Source organism: Branchiostoma floridae, chromosome 4 (assembly GCF_000003815.2).
Source record: "Branchiostoma floridae strain S238N-H82 chromosome 4, Bfl_VNyyK, whole genome shotgun sequence".
Lineage (NCBI taxonomy): Eukaryota > Metazoa > Chordata > Leptocardii > Amphioxiformes > Branchiostomatidae > Branchiostoma > Branchiostoma floridae.
The window spans coordinates 14,266,172-14,281,579 of NC_049982.1; the positions used below are offsets into that span (position 1 = coordinate 14,266,172).

General features: G+C 40.4%; 1 protein-coding gene and 1 long non-coding RNA gene across 2 annotated transcripts in view; both read left to right on the top strand.

Moving 5' to 3' along the window:
- Positions 1-15,408, top strand: part of LOC118413585 — a 37,158-nt gene that overhangs the window by 1,720 nt on the left and 20,030 nt on the right. Inside the window, exons 2-23 of the mRNA XM_035817111.1 lie at positions 456-617; positions 1,551-1,770; positions 1,960-2,077; positions 2,413-2,647; positions 3,167-3,368; positions 3,713-3,909; positions 4,294-4,513; positions 4,755-4,953; positions 5,153-5,324; positions 5,623-5,756; positions 6,113-6,217; positions 6,557-6,766; positions 7,346-7,474; positions 7,713-7,833; positions 8,155-8,240; positions 8,438-8,613; positions 8,965-9,064; positions 9,366-9,584; positions 9,828-10,113; positions 10,313-10,449; positions 10,620-10,742; positions 10,895-10,990. Of these exons, the coding sequence (XP_035673004.1) occupies positions 456-617; positions 1,551-1,770; positions 1,960-2,077; positions 2,413-2,647; positions 3,167-3,368; positions 3,713-3,909; positions 4,294-4,513; positions 4,755-4,953; positions 5,153-5,324; positions 5,623-5,756; positions 6,113-6,217; positions 6,557-6,766; positions 7,346-7,474; positions 7,713-7,833; positions 8,155-8,240; positions 8,438-8,613; positions 8,965-9,064; positions 9,366-9,584; positions 9,828-10,113; positions 10,313-10,449; positions 10,620-10,742; positions 10,895-10,990 (3,647 nt within the window). The remainder of the gene's footprint in view (positions 1-455; positions 618-1,550; positions 1,771-1,959; positions 2,078-2,412; positions 2,648-3,166; positions 3,369-3,712; positions 3,910-4,293; positions 4,514-4,754; positions 4,954-5,152; positions 5,325-5,622; positions 5,757-6,112; positions 6,218-6,556; positions 6,767-7,345; positions 7,475-7,712; positions 7,834-8,154; positions 8,241-8,437; positions 8,614-8,964; positions 9,065-9,365; positions 9,585-9,827; positions 10,114-10,312; positions 10,450-10,619; positions 10,743-10,894; positions 10,991-15,408) is intronic.
- The window catches only part of LOC118413096, a 14,293-nt gene continuing 11,351 nt past the window's right edge, over positions 12,467-15,408 (top strand). Inside the window, exon 1 of the long non-coding RNA XR_004830844.1 lies at positions 12,467-13,725. This is a non-coding gene — a long non-coding RNA (uncharacterized LOC118413096). The remainder of the gene's footprint in view (positions 13,726-15,408) is intronic.

Here is a 15,408-nt window from a genome sequence, read left to right on the forward strand (position 1 = left end):
CAGCAGTTCATGTGTAACCATGATCCCCGGTATAATTTCCAGATTTCTTGATGGAACAAACATACAATATAATCTAATGTTACATGACTACTTAATAGAAAGCTACATGATGATCATAAAGCACTGTTTTTCTTGTATCATTTTGATGTGCTGCTTTCTGATTGTGCTCTTTATGTCATGTTTATTAAAATCATTGTCTTGTTTTGTTTTTAATTACCTACTGGACTGCTAGTAACAATATTTCTCCATGATTGCTGTAGTGAGTGTCTTAAATAAATCATTGATAGGTCAAACAGGCTCCAAGAATCCTGTACAAAAGAAGTTTCTTAGTGATTGTGATCTATTTCTCACAGGGGACACTGCTGAAATGTCATTCATATCAACTGTGAAAAAAACTTAAAGGACCCTTACAGGAAACAGTGACAATTATTGCTTTCTCTCATTTGTTTTTGAAGCCGTGTTCTTGAGCCTTGTCCTCAGTGTTTATGCTCAACTGTCACCCTGCTATGATGGTTCTGACAAGGTGTGTACGTGCCACAAGGGGACAGACACAGGCGTGCCCTGTACTCACTGTGTGTGTGAGCACCAGGACGGAGATGTGATGAACCTCTGTGCAGGTGAGTTGTTAACCTGTTATGCTTAAATTTTAGACCTTAAGAAATATAGCAAATGGACATCATAAAACTGGAGGGTGTGGAGGAAGACTTGAACATGACTTTATTCACTCCATAAATTAAACTTAGTGCACCAAGGCATAGACCTGGTCCTCAGGCTTTGTTATCATTTCCAGTGAAGGATTTGAAAAAAGGTTTAAAAATCCGAGAACCAACAAATCAAATTATGCGGCCTTATGGTCCTCCTGTACATACAGGCACATTGGGTAGTTTCATTCTAGCTATGTTGGCCGCTGCTTCCTCTGCTTCTTTCCAGGGTACTGGGTATGTTTGATCTCTTCAGATCCTCTATTAAGGTCCTGCGCATGCCAGGTGTTCCTGTTGTCACGTAGTCATTTATAGTCTATTTGCATCACAGATCAATGACGCTCTGAGACTCATCCAGTTTGACAGGTATTCTCTCATCTCTTCTGTGTTAGAAATGCCACACCCTCCATCAGTACAGATTATGTTTTAGTGTCACTTCATTCACCTGGTGGTACCAACTGTCAAATATTGAAATTTTTGCACATTTTAATTTGATACGCCTTATTTCTTGACACTTAATTATAAAAAAGTTTGACATTTTCTTGTAGGAATTAATTCACAATGATCCCTTTTGAAAATACCACGACTTTTCAAAGAGGTTAGATTCATTTAAAGCCCCAAACTTAAGATCAATAATTATTCATGCTGATGGAAAAAGTTTAACCAGTGCCACGGAACAGATTTCAGTTAAACATGTACATAATTGAAAATAAAAAAATTAGACTCCATATTCATGTCTGGAAAGGATATGAAAGAGGTTATAGGACAGATAAAATGAGTGCAATCTTCTCTTAAGATAGAAATCAATAGATTCAGAAGTAACATTCTCTCTATCTTGTCCATGTCTAGCTATCAGCTGCCCAACATCCCTTACCCAGCCATCGTGCCTGAATGATGGCACAGCAGTTGTCAGCGCTTGCACAGTGGATGCTGTGATTTTTGAGGGGCTAAGGCCAGTGGACAACCGGTTGGTGTTTCAGGTGAAGCATGCAGTCACATTCACAAGTCTTGTGGCAGCTGAATGCACCAATGGAAACCCAGCCGTAACATGGGAATGGATGCTGTACAGGTAGGTGTGGTTTGATTTGCATAGGAATGGACAATGGTGGTTACTGTAAAATACAATTATTACAAATTGTGATATAGTAACATACTTTCAGACAGGCAAAGTGACTCCAAAGAAGTCCAGTGTAACATTACATAGCAAATGAATAACAATGTAAAGAGATACAAATGACATCTGTTTACTAACATGTAGGTTGGATGACCCTGACGCTCCCACCCAGATTACTGTTGAGACCACTCCTCTGGTGACAGATGCCGAGGACTTCACCATCCCTGCTGACACAGTCCCCAGTGGTGTCCTCCTTCTGGAGGTAATGACACAGTGACTGTAATTTACAAACAGATTGTCATACATTTTGGGTCCTTGAAAGAGCCTCTCTCTCTTTTTTGCCATTATTCAGCACTTATTGCATGCACTTGCTCCCTTGTGAGACTTTCATGGCATTCCTGTTTTGTGGCATTGTTTTGCTAGGGTGCAGTAATACTCTATGCATGTAGCGGTAGCTGTGATTTAGTTTCTAGAATAATGTAGATTTTTCTCCAGAAGTAGTCCCAAATCAATGTGTTTACTATTAATGTCCATGATTATCTAATTATTGCCTATTGAGAAGTGTCACTTACCTATCATTTGACCTTGCCCTTGCAGCTCAAGGTGACAGTCACGGAGACATCAGGAGTTCTGCACACTTACAGGGAGCAGTCCTGGCTGGAAGCGGTGGAGGCAGCCCTGATCGCTCACATTGCCGGGGGGACCAGACGTACTGTGTACTTTGACGACTACACAGTAGATGCCTGGTACTCCTGGGACCCTGAGGGCAATATAGGCATTCTGGACTTCAGCTATGACTGGACATATGAAATTCTGCAGTATCCAACACCTGGTAAGACCCAAGGAAAAACATGTTATCTTTCCTGTAACATTACCTGACAGACCTTAGCAAAAACCTTCCAACCTAGCCTTTCTTTGGTCAACTGCTAGCAAGGGATTATAACGTTACATGTACATGTATATCATAGAATCATGATGTTCATTTCTGTTGAAATAGAAAATTGTTCTTGTACAATGTATATGATTAGAATATGATATTAAGAATACCAGTGTCCAAAAGCATTTCAGTTTTACATTGTTTAAGAGGATCATTTGGCCAAAATCTTAAAATAAGAGAATCCCTACCTACCAAACCAAATTTTTTCTAGGCTCAATCTTGGAAAAACTTTTTTTTTCTTGGCCTAACTGTAATATCATGATATTCTATTAGCTCAGCATACCAAGTTGCTAAAATTTGAGTTGCATTAATATGGGTATGATATTTTTGTAAAGTTGAGCTACGGTAACAATACAATTGCCTAAACAAAAAACAGAAATAGAAAAATCTTATTACCACTCTTTCATCACATAGCAACGACAGATGCTTGCACCAGTTACACTTCCCTGACCGATAACTGGCGAGACATTGCCAATCTCTGGGACTCAGCTAATGAGCACTGTGATGGAAATGAAGTCACTTCTGAAGGTGTTTTCACATGGACAGCCGGGTGGTATCGTTTTGAAGGGGCTGCAGGTAATCACCTGGCTGATGCTCCTCCAGGAATTGACTACACGTTCGTATTTCCTTTCTTGACATCTTCAAAGACTATTATTTTGCTGTATGCTAAATGAAATATTAGTCAGCCTGGTTCAGTCAATAAAGATAATGTCTGACATTGTCCTGAATATCGCAAAACATACTGTTGTTACATACAGTGTTGACAGTCAGTTTGTTGATGAGTGAAAATTTGAATATACTTGGCTTGGCTTGGCTTCACTGACAAAGATTTATGCGCTCTCATGATTAGTCAAATCTGGCCATGGACACTCATGACGAGGGACTAAATTGAAGAATATTTGTCTGGCATCATGCAGCATAGTCCAGACTGAGGCGTTTTGTCGCATTGTGCCGACACAGGTGCGGCACTCGTGCAGGAGTGTGGATGGATGGCCCCCAGCCTGCAACGTCTGAGGGCGCAGTATGCAGAACAGCGTGTGCTCAATGGGCGGGTGACACCTGTGCATTTACCTGGGGGATACTGGCCATGGCTTGTCCTGGGTTCTATGTCTACTACCTTCGTCCAGTAATCTTCTGCCATCTGGGCTACTGCACAGGTCTGTGTTTGATTATTATTCTCATTAAGTTAAATTCTCTATATTGTAGATTTTGAACTTTGATTATTTTTAATCATAGCCTCAAGGTTGATTTTTATGTGAAATTTTTGTCATGCCTTGAGAACTAATTATGTATTAGCCAACATAGAACTTTATGATACATATCTTTGTGTTCTTAATGACTTTTATTCTATATGTACATTGTGATTTCCCTATTACCAGCACTTTGAAAAGTAGCAATCATACATTGTGATATATTTAATGATATGTTTTGTCTAGTCAAACAATTTAGATAGAAATTGACATTGCGAGTATAAGCTGTTTGTTCTTACACATACATGTAGCCAGACTTGTAGTTTTGTATTTTTTAAATATGTTTCACAGTGTCAAGGCCAATCAACATCGAACCTACCCCAGCACAGCCCAACACAGTAGATGACTACATATGCAATTGGAATGATGGACCTGCTGGCATTCCTCACCTCTACGGAGCGGAGGGAGCCATCATCAAGCACACAGTGGAGATCTCCTACCCAGGTCGCCTGCCCGGAACACACTCTGTCATCACTGTGCTCGGCCCGCTAGGAAGCGACTTGTTTGTTTTGTAAGTCTTCGTGTTTTCCCCATGATACCTCTTTTCTGTGGTGAAGTATACAAAATGCATTCCTTTATTGTACATTATGTATTCTTCCCATCTTCTTTTTTCTTGGTTTATTGATATCTAATGAGTAGTTTTTGATCTTTTCATCATCAAACATTCTCATAGCAGTAACAGTTTTAGACTGTCGGGTTGACCTACTTAGTAGGCAGGTAGGTTAATGAGAATGGTAATATTGTCTACCCAGCTGTCGTGGAAACTGTGACCATGGGAGAGTAGTGGCATGGTACAACTTCAAGCTGGAGGTTGTGACCACCATGGTGGGAGACATCGTCTGGACAGTTCCAGTAGCACCTGCTGGGTTTGCTGGTATTAACTGGGCTACAAACACGACAGACGGAACAGACACTGGACCCACTGTGGAAGTACTCCCCTTCACATTTACAGTAAGTACACAGTCATGATGTTACCAGCTTAACAATTTATTTTTGCCAAATGCTGCTTAATTGTCACAGGGTACCATCCTTCATGTACTTTCATGTAGTTGGACTAAAGGCGCTGGTTTCATGTACCATCCTTTCAGACGATAGTTTATCTTAGACTATTAGTTCTTACGTTTGTTAAATCATGTTACGTTCTCTCCAGAAAACTGGAGCCTACACAATGCGTGCAACACTTTTTGTTGGGGGTGTGGCAACCACAAACTACATAGAGTACAGTGCTTACGTTGTCACATTCACCAAGCCCAATGACAACCCCTGTCGGATTGTACCAGCTCTGCCTCTTGTCTTGGCTGATGCCTGTGTCTACTGTGATGGTATGTTCACTAGTCTTACTTCTGCAAGTGTGAGAGCTTTGTTTGCTTTGTATTACTGGTGAACTGCTTTAAGATGTGACACACTTATTAAGTCTTATTTTGTACATTAAGTACAAGCTGCATAAGACCTGAATGTAGGGTTTGATCCACTCACACTGGAATTGTCCCTTAATCTTAGGTCCCAAGCAAACATTGTTGCACTATCTAACAGTTCAACCCGGACATTTCAAAACAGTCAGACATGTTTGAATAATGAAATTAATTACATTGTAATGCACTTGAATTGATCTGCCTGCAGAATTTGTGTATGACTACCACCCACTGACCTTCGAGTTCCTGTGGTGGGCAGATGGAATCGCCATGGCTGCAGTAGCCTTCCCAACAACACCTGTCTTCACAACTCCTCCTTATGTAGGCTTTTACACTGGATGGGTATGTTCACAAGGATTAACGTTGATTATTGTACAGATTTTGTGCTGAATTGATAGAAGCTGTTTTGACAAATTCATGTATCTTGATAATTATATCAAGGTAACTCAGTACGCCCTTTATTACATTCATAATTATATATATATATATATATATATATATATATATATATATATATACATACACACATATATGACAACATTATTGCATTCTACGTATAGTTATTTGCTGTCAAAACAGCTATTAGATTAGTTCAAAATTGAATAATGTCATGTGTAGTAAAAATGTAACAAAAGTGTAGAAATGTCATTCTCTGCGTGGACTGTAAAGTCATCATTGTATGTATGTCTCTACTGCAGGCTCGCTACAGCCAAATAACTCTCCTGCCTTCTGGCGTGGTAAACTTCAGGATCAAGGTCTCATGTGTGGAGTTGCAGCAATTAGAGGTGGACTTTTCTATAACCGTAAGTTGTCTTCCTTTTAGACATTTGCACGGTAGATGTGTCCAAGAGCACTTTGCTTCTGAAAAAGAAAGCAAAAAAACAAAGGCATCAAGTTTTCTTGAATGCTATTTCACCTTTGTCTGTGAGGTAACCTTAAATGTCTGTTGTCTTTAAAACAAGGTCTATAAGTGGCGGTTTCAAACTACAATGCTCTGATATTTGTGATTCAAAACCATTGTCCCTTAAGGTGATATCTCTAAATATCAAGTTACCCCACCGATAAACGTCAATTAGCTTAACAAATAGCAGCAAACAAGAAGGTCTTCTCCTGAAATATGCCTATCAGTACATGTATTACAGATTGCCCCACCTACTGATCCTACTGATGTGTGGGTGCCTCCACTTCTGGATGGACCAGAGAGCACTTTCAGTAAGAACCTGGGTAAAGGAGACAGAGTGGGAGCAGCTGCCCTGGCAACAAGCATTGCTGCAGTTGCAGTGAACCTTGGCAAGGGAAATGATGGTCAAGGGGGAGGAGTAGGGCCGAGACTAAAGGACAAGTCGAAGAAGGTACAATATTGTTACAGTAAGATACTAAGCAGTTGTCATGTATACTCAGTGACATGTGTAACTATCCATATATCTGAATCTGAATCTGTATCGTACGCCAGAATTACTGCATAACTCACCACCTTTGTTTTTCCAGTTGCCAAGTACAAACTGTGTACTGTAAATGCAGAAACTTTGCAGTGGTTTAATGTTCGCGGTTTTCGCGGTGGCAACTTCACCGCAAACTTAAAACCACCGCACACATTTTTCCATGGCAGTAAGAGTGTAGGTGCTATCGCAAACTTAAACCAGCGCAAAAAGTCCTTAGCTTCACTGCAAACTTAAAACCACCGCCCACATATTTTCATGGCAGTAAGAGACTACAGTGCATGGTGCTACCGCGAACTTAAAACCAGTGCAAAAAGTCCTTTTTCCCGCTACCAAGAAATTAAATCCCTGCAAACCCTAAATGCATTTACAGTATATAGATTTAACTGATTGCACACTGGGTCATAAGTTTGAAGTTATCTCTGATGTAGCAATCTTTCAGAACCATACCATATGATTTGTGTAAATGTACAGCTCTTGTTGCTTGTCCAGCTGGTAGAAAAAGTGATCACCAAAGTGGGCGACATTGACACCTCAAATGAGTTCGATGTCCAACTGGCAACATTGAGGGCCCTAGCAGTGGCAACATCTGTGGGTGATCTACTGACACCTGTAGCAATGGTAAGTGTGTGTGTGACTGTGTGTGTATGTGTGTGTGTGTGTGTGTGCGTGACAAATTTTGACAGATTTTACTTGACAAGTCTGCAATTCTCTATAAGTCACAAAGTTGAATGTATTTTCCTATAACAAACTTTTTAGATAACAATAAACATTTTGTTTATAATTATTAACAAGTAATGTTACTCATGGACACGTTTTCCCTCTTGACAAATTATTTGCCAATGGGTCATCTGAACAGGTCTCTGCAGCCAATAAGACCCATTTTGTGTTGAAAGACCTGCGCGACCGTGTGGCTGCTGGGATACCCACATCCCTTACTGCAGATGAAGTTAATGCGGCATGTGGGGCAGCCTTTACTGGTATGTAAGATTCACCGTGTGAAGTTAATCAAAATGCTAAGCTTTCTTTCTTTCTGTTGCACTTCATGGCAGTCATGAGAGTCATGGCCATCTGTGCAACCAGCACGCCCAGATGATGATGGTCATGGCCTATGTCAATTACAGTTGATTGACAATGAATGATTTCAGTTTTCTCATATAATGTAATCACAAATTTTGCCTGTCACTTGAAGTTTGTTATACATGTAACTATTATAATAACTTATCCTACATTTGGTCTATAATTTCAATGGATAATTAGGAGTATTTGTAATTCAAGAATACTGCTTTTATCACTTCTAGCCATAGCTGGTACTTTAAAACCAGCTGCAGAAGCTGCAAGGGAAGACCACAAGAATGGGCTTGTTTATTCAGCTGTTCTTCTTGCAGTAAGTTCTTATCTAATACTATACCTACTGACTTAACATGTAACTTTGTTCTTATAATGAAGCATAAATCATTTTTGACTTTGATAAGGACAATGAAAAAAAAGTTTTGAATTGACAATGTGTTTTGCTTTGTTACAAGTTACAAAGCAGACTTCAGTTCTGTCACATGTCAATTCAGAAATATAATCTATCTTCAGAACCAACGTGTAGCAACATCAAATTTCCGGGCCATTGACGTCATGGACGACATCTACCTGAACTACATGATGACTGCTCCTGACATTACTGGCCCTCCCTGGCCGCCTGCTATAATTGTCATCCAAGACCTTGGCCTCCGTATCCAGAGGGAGGAATGTGGGGATGCCACCAATAGGTTTGGATGACTAAAATCTTATATACAGCTAATCTTGTAGTCTCATAGTGAGTACTTGTCTTTCCTTAACAAACATTTGCTATCTTAACAGGTCTGGCATTATGTTCTGTAGTGGTTGGTAATTGCAAAATTGTCACCCTAAAACAGCAGAAGGGGTAGAGAGCACAAACGGCTGTCAATCAGAATACAGTGGGAAGTGACTCAAATGTAAATTCTTTTTCTCATATTGCATTGTTTTTATTAACCTTTCCCTGACATGCGCTCCTCCAGCACTAGACAACATTAGGGGACATATATTAACCCTTTTGCCATACAATCCATGTTGTACTGAAACATTCTTATGTACCACAGGGCATATCAGACTGGAGAGTTCAGCCCCATCATCCTCGGTGTACCAAGTTCAGCAGACCTTACAGACAGTTGTGATGGGTCGGCTGTGTCTGGTATGAGTGTAAGTAGTACTTGACTAAGTCTTCAATTTACACCATTGAATGTCATTGCCCTGTTTTGATGCCACCTGTTATGCAAATGGTTTCCAGTTCCATGTTGTATCTTTTGTCCTCACTGGGCTTCATGCTTTTAAAGAAACTTACCAAAAAGGCATTTTTTTTAGATAAAAGTAGAACATTATTAAGATTTTAAAATATATGATTGTGGAATTCAGAAGATATGATAATCATTGCTAAAATGACAACCAGAAGATGGTGTTCTGTAAAGTGACATGTACATGTATGTGAAATTTCCCCACTCAGATTGTACATGCAGAGTTCAATCCATTTGAGTACTCCAACAACTCCCACATGGTGCGTGGTACTGTGGTGGGTCTGGCCTCCAAGATTGGCAATGCTACAAACCATGTGACTGGACTTGGACCACCCCTTGACATCATCATTCGCCGGCGACTGATTGAAGAGTCATCAAATGTGATGTTTTCATGGCATATAACTAATGCCTACATTGGCAATGTAACGGTAAGTCATAGGCAAAACTTAATTTCCTGAACCATTGATTACACTCATTTTGATGTTAAATGTAAGTTTATTTTTTGTCTTCACTTCGATTTTTTGGCTTTTTTGTAAGATTTTTTGGCTTTCTACACAATGTGCAAGACTAGACTTCATTGGGTTTCGTACACAATACACTTTCGAAACTTTGATGATTACAAACTAGGCCTAAGATGATACACTTGCACATTTGTATTCTTTGCTACACAGGTAGTGCCTTTTCTTGTTCGGTACAATGGCAGCTCTCTTCACATCAACATCAGACACAACTACACCAATCCCCGACCAGTTGTCCACCTCTTCCTTCGGAAGGACGACCCACCCACCCCCGAGGTGTACAACTGGACCGTCAGCCTGCCGACTCCCCAGGCAGACCTGTTCACCATCCCTGCAGGAAATGACACGGTATCAGCCAGTCCCTATAGCTGGCTTGTGGAGCCGCCAGAGATTGACATAACAGAAGATGATGTGGTCAGCAAGACCTATTACTTCCTAGGTACGTCAGGGTTCCTTAGTCTTGGCCAACATTATTGTGCCTTTCTGCAATACATGTACAAATGTATTAGGTATGACACCAGAAATTATCTGACCTTTTAATCACTGAAGTCCAGTTACAGTTACAATCATGACATTTTAGTAATCCAAAGTATATAATAAATGTTGGACTTTTCCTGAAAACACATTTTACATTACAGGAATCCAGTTTGAGGATGGAGAAGATGCTGCCACACACCTTAACTTCTCTGTGGATGTGATGGAGACCCTGTGTGTGTACTTTGGTGATGAGTGGGAGAATGAGGATGACCATTTATGGCATGAGCAAGGTTGCAAGGTATGCTTTGTTGTGGAAGTCTATGATTATTCATTTAATAAGATGCTTTTCATAGATTCAGGTGTGTATGTTTGTACATATTTCTCCCCATTCATCAGCATGTATCAAATCCCACATATAATTTTGTCTCATGCTGTTGTACCACCCAACCTGATTTCTGTTACCTCCAGCCCGGAGCGTTATCCAACTCTACTCACATGCACTGCCGATGTAACCACCTCACCAAGTTCACCGGCATAGTCGCTCCCAATCCCATCAACTTTAGTGAGGTTTTTACTAAAGACATTCTTCAGGTACTGTCTGTTTATTTCAAAAATCTGAAATATTCTTGAGCTCAGTCCAGTATTCAGAAATAGCAATACCTTGTCACTAAGAAAATCTTTGTTTAACATTATGATAAACAAATGCTGAAGTCACCTCATTGTTAAACGATTTGTGTCTGCAGAACCCAATTGGACTGATCCTAGTCTTGTCAACTTTCCTGCTCTACCTCCTGTTAGTTTTGTGGGCGAGACGAAAGGATAGACGGGATCTTACTAAGGTGATGTTTATGATGTTTGATGATTCTAGCATAACAGATGTCAGTACCTTAAACACTGGTCATTTTATTCTTGCAAAGACACAAGCCATTTGGAAATTCAAGCAAAATTGCTGTTCTACCTTCAAGTGAGATATCAGGTTGTAGCTCTTGACATACTGAGTATGATGATATGAAAATTATTATTGTACAACGTTCACAACTTAAGATATCATTGATGAAATATGCAAGGAGACCGCGGTCTTTTTAGAGCATCCCGATATCTTCTTGGGCCGCCCGTTGGAGAGAAATTGGAACACCGACGGGGTAAACTTACTCGGGCCGTCGGTCTAAACTCCCAACCCTACGGACAAAAGCCTAAAAAATCATGAAACCCGTCGGTTTCTTTGTGTCCCGAGGGCCGAGAATTTGTCTCCTCACACCTCTCAGAGGGGTATAAGGGAGAGGTGTGAAAGGCGTGAATTGAACAATAATACAACCCTCGGTCATGAAACGAACCCGACGGGCTCATATCATAACTGACGGTTTTTCAGTTAGAATGGGTTTGAGTTGATAATAAGCAAAATTCAAACCCCTCAGACTGTTGCCAGAGTGAAACAGTCATCGCTAGTATTCTGAGAATGGTCACCACTTCTCTCATCCTGAAGCAGCCCAAATTTGTCCAATAGTCAAATGTTGCACTGTGACAACACCTAAATAAACATTCTTTATTGTAACCATAAAAATACAAATCTGATATGCACTGGTATCTTCCTCACAAACTGAACATAATCCAAACTTTTTTGGATGTGAATAGTTTGTCTCCTAAAATTATCAAGTACTTATCAGTAGTAATATAAGGTGTGAAGGGACTTTTGTTTTCTACAAGGATGCAAACAATGAACTGCTGGGAGCTACAATCATTATGATTATCTAAGCTTTGGGGTTTTTTTTTTACTTCTTTTCTGGAAGCAGTGGAAGACAAAGTGTCCCACTTTTTTTAATAATGTGAGTGGGTTATGTGATGTTAACAGGCCTAGGGTTATAGTTTTGTTTTCGTCTTTAAACGTTTGGAAATTTTATGGGTTTTGTAGGCCTCTTGGAATAACTCTAAAATTTGTTTCCTTGTCATTCAATAGAAAGGCAGTTTGACTTGTAAAATGTACCATGTATTTCGTCTTTCACTGGTTTTGAAATACAATAGTTACACTCACAGGTTCTTTCGCCCACAGGTAGCATTTCGTGCTGCCATTTCTCAATTTCAAGGGGGTGGGTGCTAATTCTGAGTTTACACATTGCTGATCCTACCTCCTGTTTATCAAGTAACGTTATATAATTTTCCATTGAGTATCCACTATCCCTTCTTTAGTTTGTTGGAAAATCTTAACTTACCATTATCTTTAGACAGTGTATGAAAAAAATGTCTGGATATATACATCTTCCAGTCTTTTTCTTAACAATTGACATATAAGGTACATGTACCTTAGAGAGTGCTCCCAAATAATAGAAGTTTATTTGCAAGTTCATGCCTGAGGGCTAATTGCAAGTACATGGTATAAACATAGGATATATGTATATACAAGTGACAATGAACAGATAAACAATACTCTACTCTAATTAATACTAGTGTTGACTTCTTTTTTGGAAACAGGGAGACGAAAAGCCCTTTTCTACAGTTTCTGGGTTCTGTGATTTCAAGAGATTGAATAATCAACAACTACTGTCAATTATCCATTTAGTGTGAATGACCTTTGTTGTCTGCTGTGTTCCACTTTGCATACAAAAAGCACAACAGTTAGAAATCTTTCTGTGCAATCTTTTTGTGTATTCTAACAATTACCATGTTAAAAAGATGAAGGTTTGGCTCTTAGATTCAGGCTTTTGTTTCTATTTCAATCGTCAGGCTTTCCTTTTGTCTGCCTGAGCCAAACACCATACACTTTTAAGGGTTAAAAAGAATACTTGACAAGATAGAATTAGAAAGCCACATAGAACACATTAAAAAATAATTCAAAACAGGTTCAAGCTTAAACACATAACACTTAAAAAATTAATTCAAAAGTTTGAGCCTAAGCTATGTAAGGACTAAAGGAGAGTTATAAGCATCATCAGATGCTAATCTAAAAACGGTTTTGTTGGTTTTGGTAAGCCCGGGATTGATTTGTGAGTATAATTCTCCAACCCATGGCCAGGTTCTAGCTAATACTACTAGTAGCTTGTTCTAACCTGTCAGAGGTGGACCCCTAGTTCTGCCTCGGTATTAGATCAATAGAAAGAAAGTTTATTTGCAAGTTCATGCCTGTAGGCTAATTGCAAGTACATGGTATAAACAAGATAGGGAATACGCATATGAAACAACCAGAGGGGCGAGGTGTTGTCATGGTCAGTTTGGCAGCGCTTGAACCCCACTGTTACACAGTAACAATGAACTGTGATAAATATTAATTTCATTCAAAGAGACAACTCAAATACTATACATGTATCTAGATAGGTTGGGTAACTTCTTTTTTGGAGGCAAAGAAAGACAAAGAGTCCCGCTTTTTCTATAATTTGTGCTCAGAGCTGTTGGTGTGCACATGGTCAGTTTGGCAGCGCTTGAACCCCACTAATATTCAGATTTGCGAATAATTGTCATCATGTCAACACAAAAGCAGCTTGAATTTGTCTTACCAAGGAGGTTAAAGAATCACTCTTTCTTTAACCTCCTTGGTCTTACATCCGGGTACATGGGGTCATAGTTGGCAGCGTCATGTGTGAAAGTGCCTGTGTGAAAATTTGCCCGTCCCGGACTAGTCCGAACCGGCATGAACCGTCAGTTCGAACCATGCAATAGTCCGGGGGTCGGACGGGTCGGTCGGACGGGACGGACGCTCGACAGTTCGCAGAACGGTTCGGACGGCCGAAAAGGGTCCAGATTGGCCGCTTGGACTAGCCCGGACTACGTCCCGGACTGGTCCCGGACGGCATGGTTCGAACGCTTTCGGGCGGCGGCCTGGAGCGGGCCGTTCGAACGGTTCGAGCCGGTACGGCTCCGCCCGGGCCGGACGGCCGAACGGGCGGTTCCCATAGCAACAAAGCGATCCGAACCGTCTGGGGGCGTGCAGAGCACCGCGGGGCGCCGGTTCGAACGTCTGCGGACGTCTGCGAACCACCAATTTACATGGCAACTGTACCTCCCAAACACCCGTGGAATGCGTAAAATCGTGCTGTTGTGAGGTGGAAATCGCTGCCCAAACAGTTCGGACGGTCTGAACCGCCGGAATGCCGTTACAAAATAGAAAGAATTTGAATGCAATTCATCCCTCTGCCGCCAGCGCTCCTATAGACAAAACATTAATGACGGCTTGAAGTTACAGAATGACACCAGCCGCAAGACAATCAATGTAAATCACATGTGCCCTCACTTTGACGTTATGTGCGTGCGGAGTCCCAGGAAACATTTGATTGCCCGCACAAACCATGTACAAAGCGTAAGTAATGGATTTCTGGATGTCTTTCCGACTGAAGCGTGGTTACCAAACATGTGGTGGAGACACTATCACTAATATATGATATACATTCAAGTCCATAATCTAGAAGATTCATTTATAAACATCATTGAATGCCCTAATATATTCATGCCAACGCTAGGCACGTTACGCACCCAGCGGCGGCGAGGGTTCAGTGACCCCATCTCAAACGTAAACAAGAAGACGATCCTATGAAGAAGCCAAACATTTTGTTGGTGTGTGTTGAACTTCATTGTATTTTGTTGAAAGAAAGTTGTATCTAAATATTGAATGGTAATAAATGTTAATCTAGTGCCACAAAATATTATTCTACGTGTCTAAAATAAGACTAGTTTTGATATAGGTGCTGGCCCCCATACGTGAATTGAACTCTCCCACACTTGATTGAAGCCTCCCGGTCCTTTGGGACAGCCGCCCGACAAGTGCGCACATGTCTATAACTCGATGTTTGTTGTTATATTTCAGCCATACATAGTATGGTGAAATATATTATATTCGTAATGTTTCTTTCTTTCTTTCTTTCTTCTTTCTCCTGTCAAATCTTCAAAGTGATTCATCTCCGCCGTTCCTGGACCGAATGATCTGAAATTTGGCACAGGGGTAGAATGGGCCAATACCTTGATGCTTTTTTCTCAGTTTTTTCATATCTGCCTCTAAAATGATTTTATTGAGGTTTCAAGGTCATATTTTGACCAAAATAAAATATATTGTCCCCCTGTACCCTGGTCTTACAATGGAATGGCCTGAAATTTGGTGTAGTTAGGCATTAGATAGTTGGTAAAATGATCCAAGTAAAAGTTTTGACATAAACTACTTTAAAATAATTAATTTTGGCACTTTTCTGAGGGGTAACTTGTTTTCTTTTGTCCTCCTGGCGTGACCTTCCGTGACCCCGCACGGAGTCCACACCTGTGCGCGAAGAGCGAAGGCTAA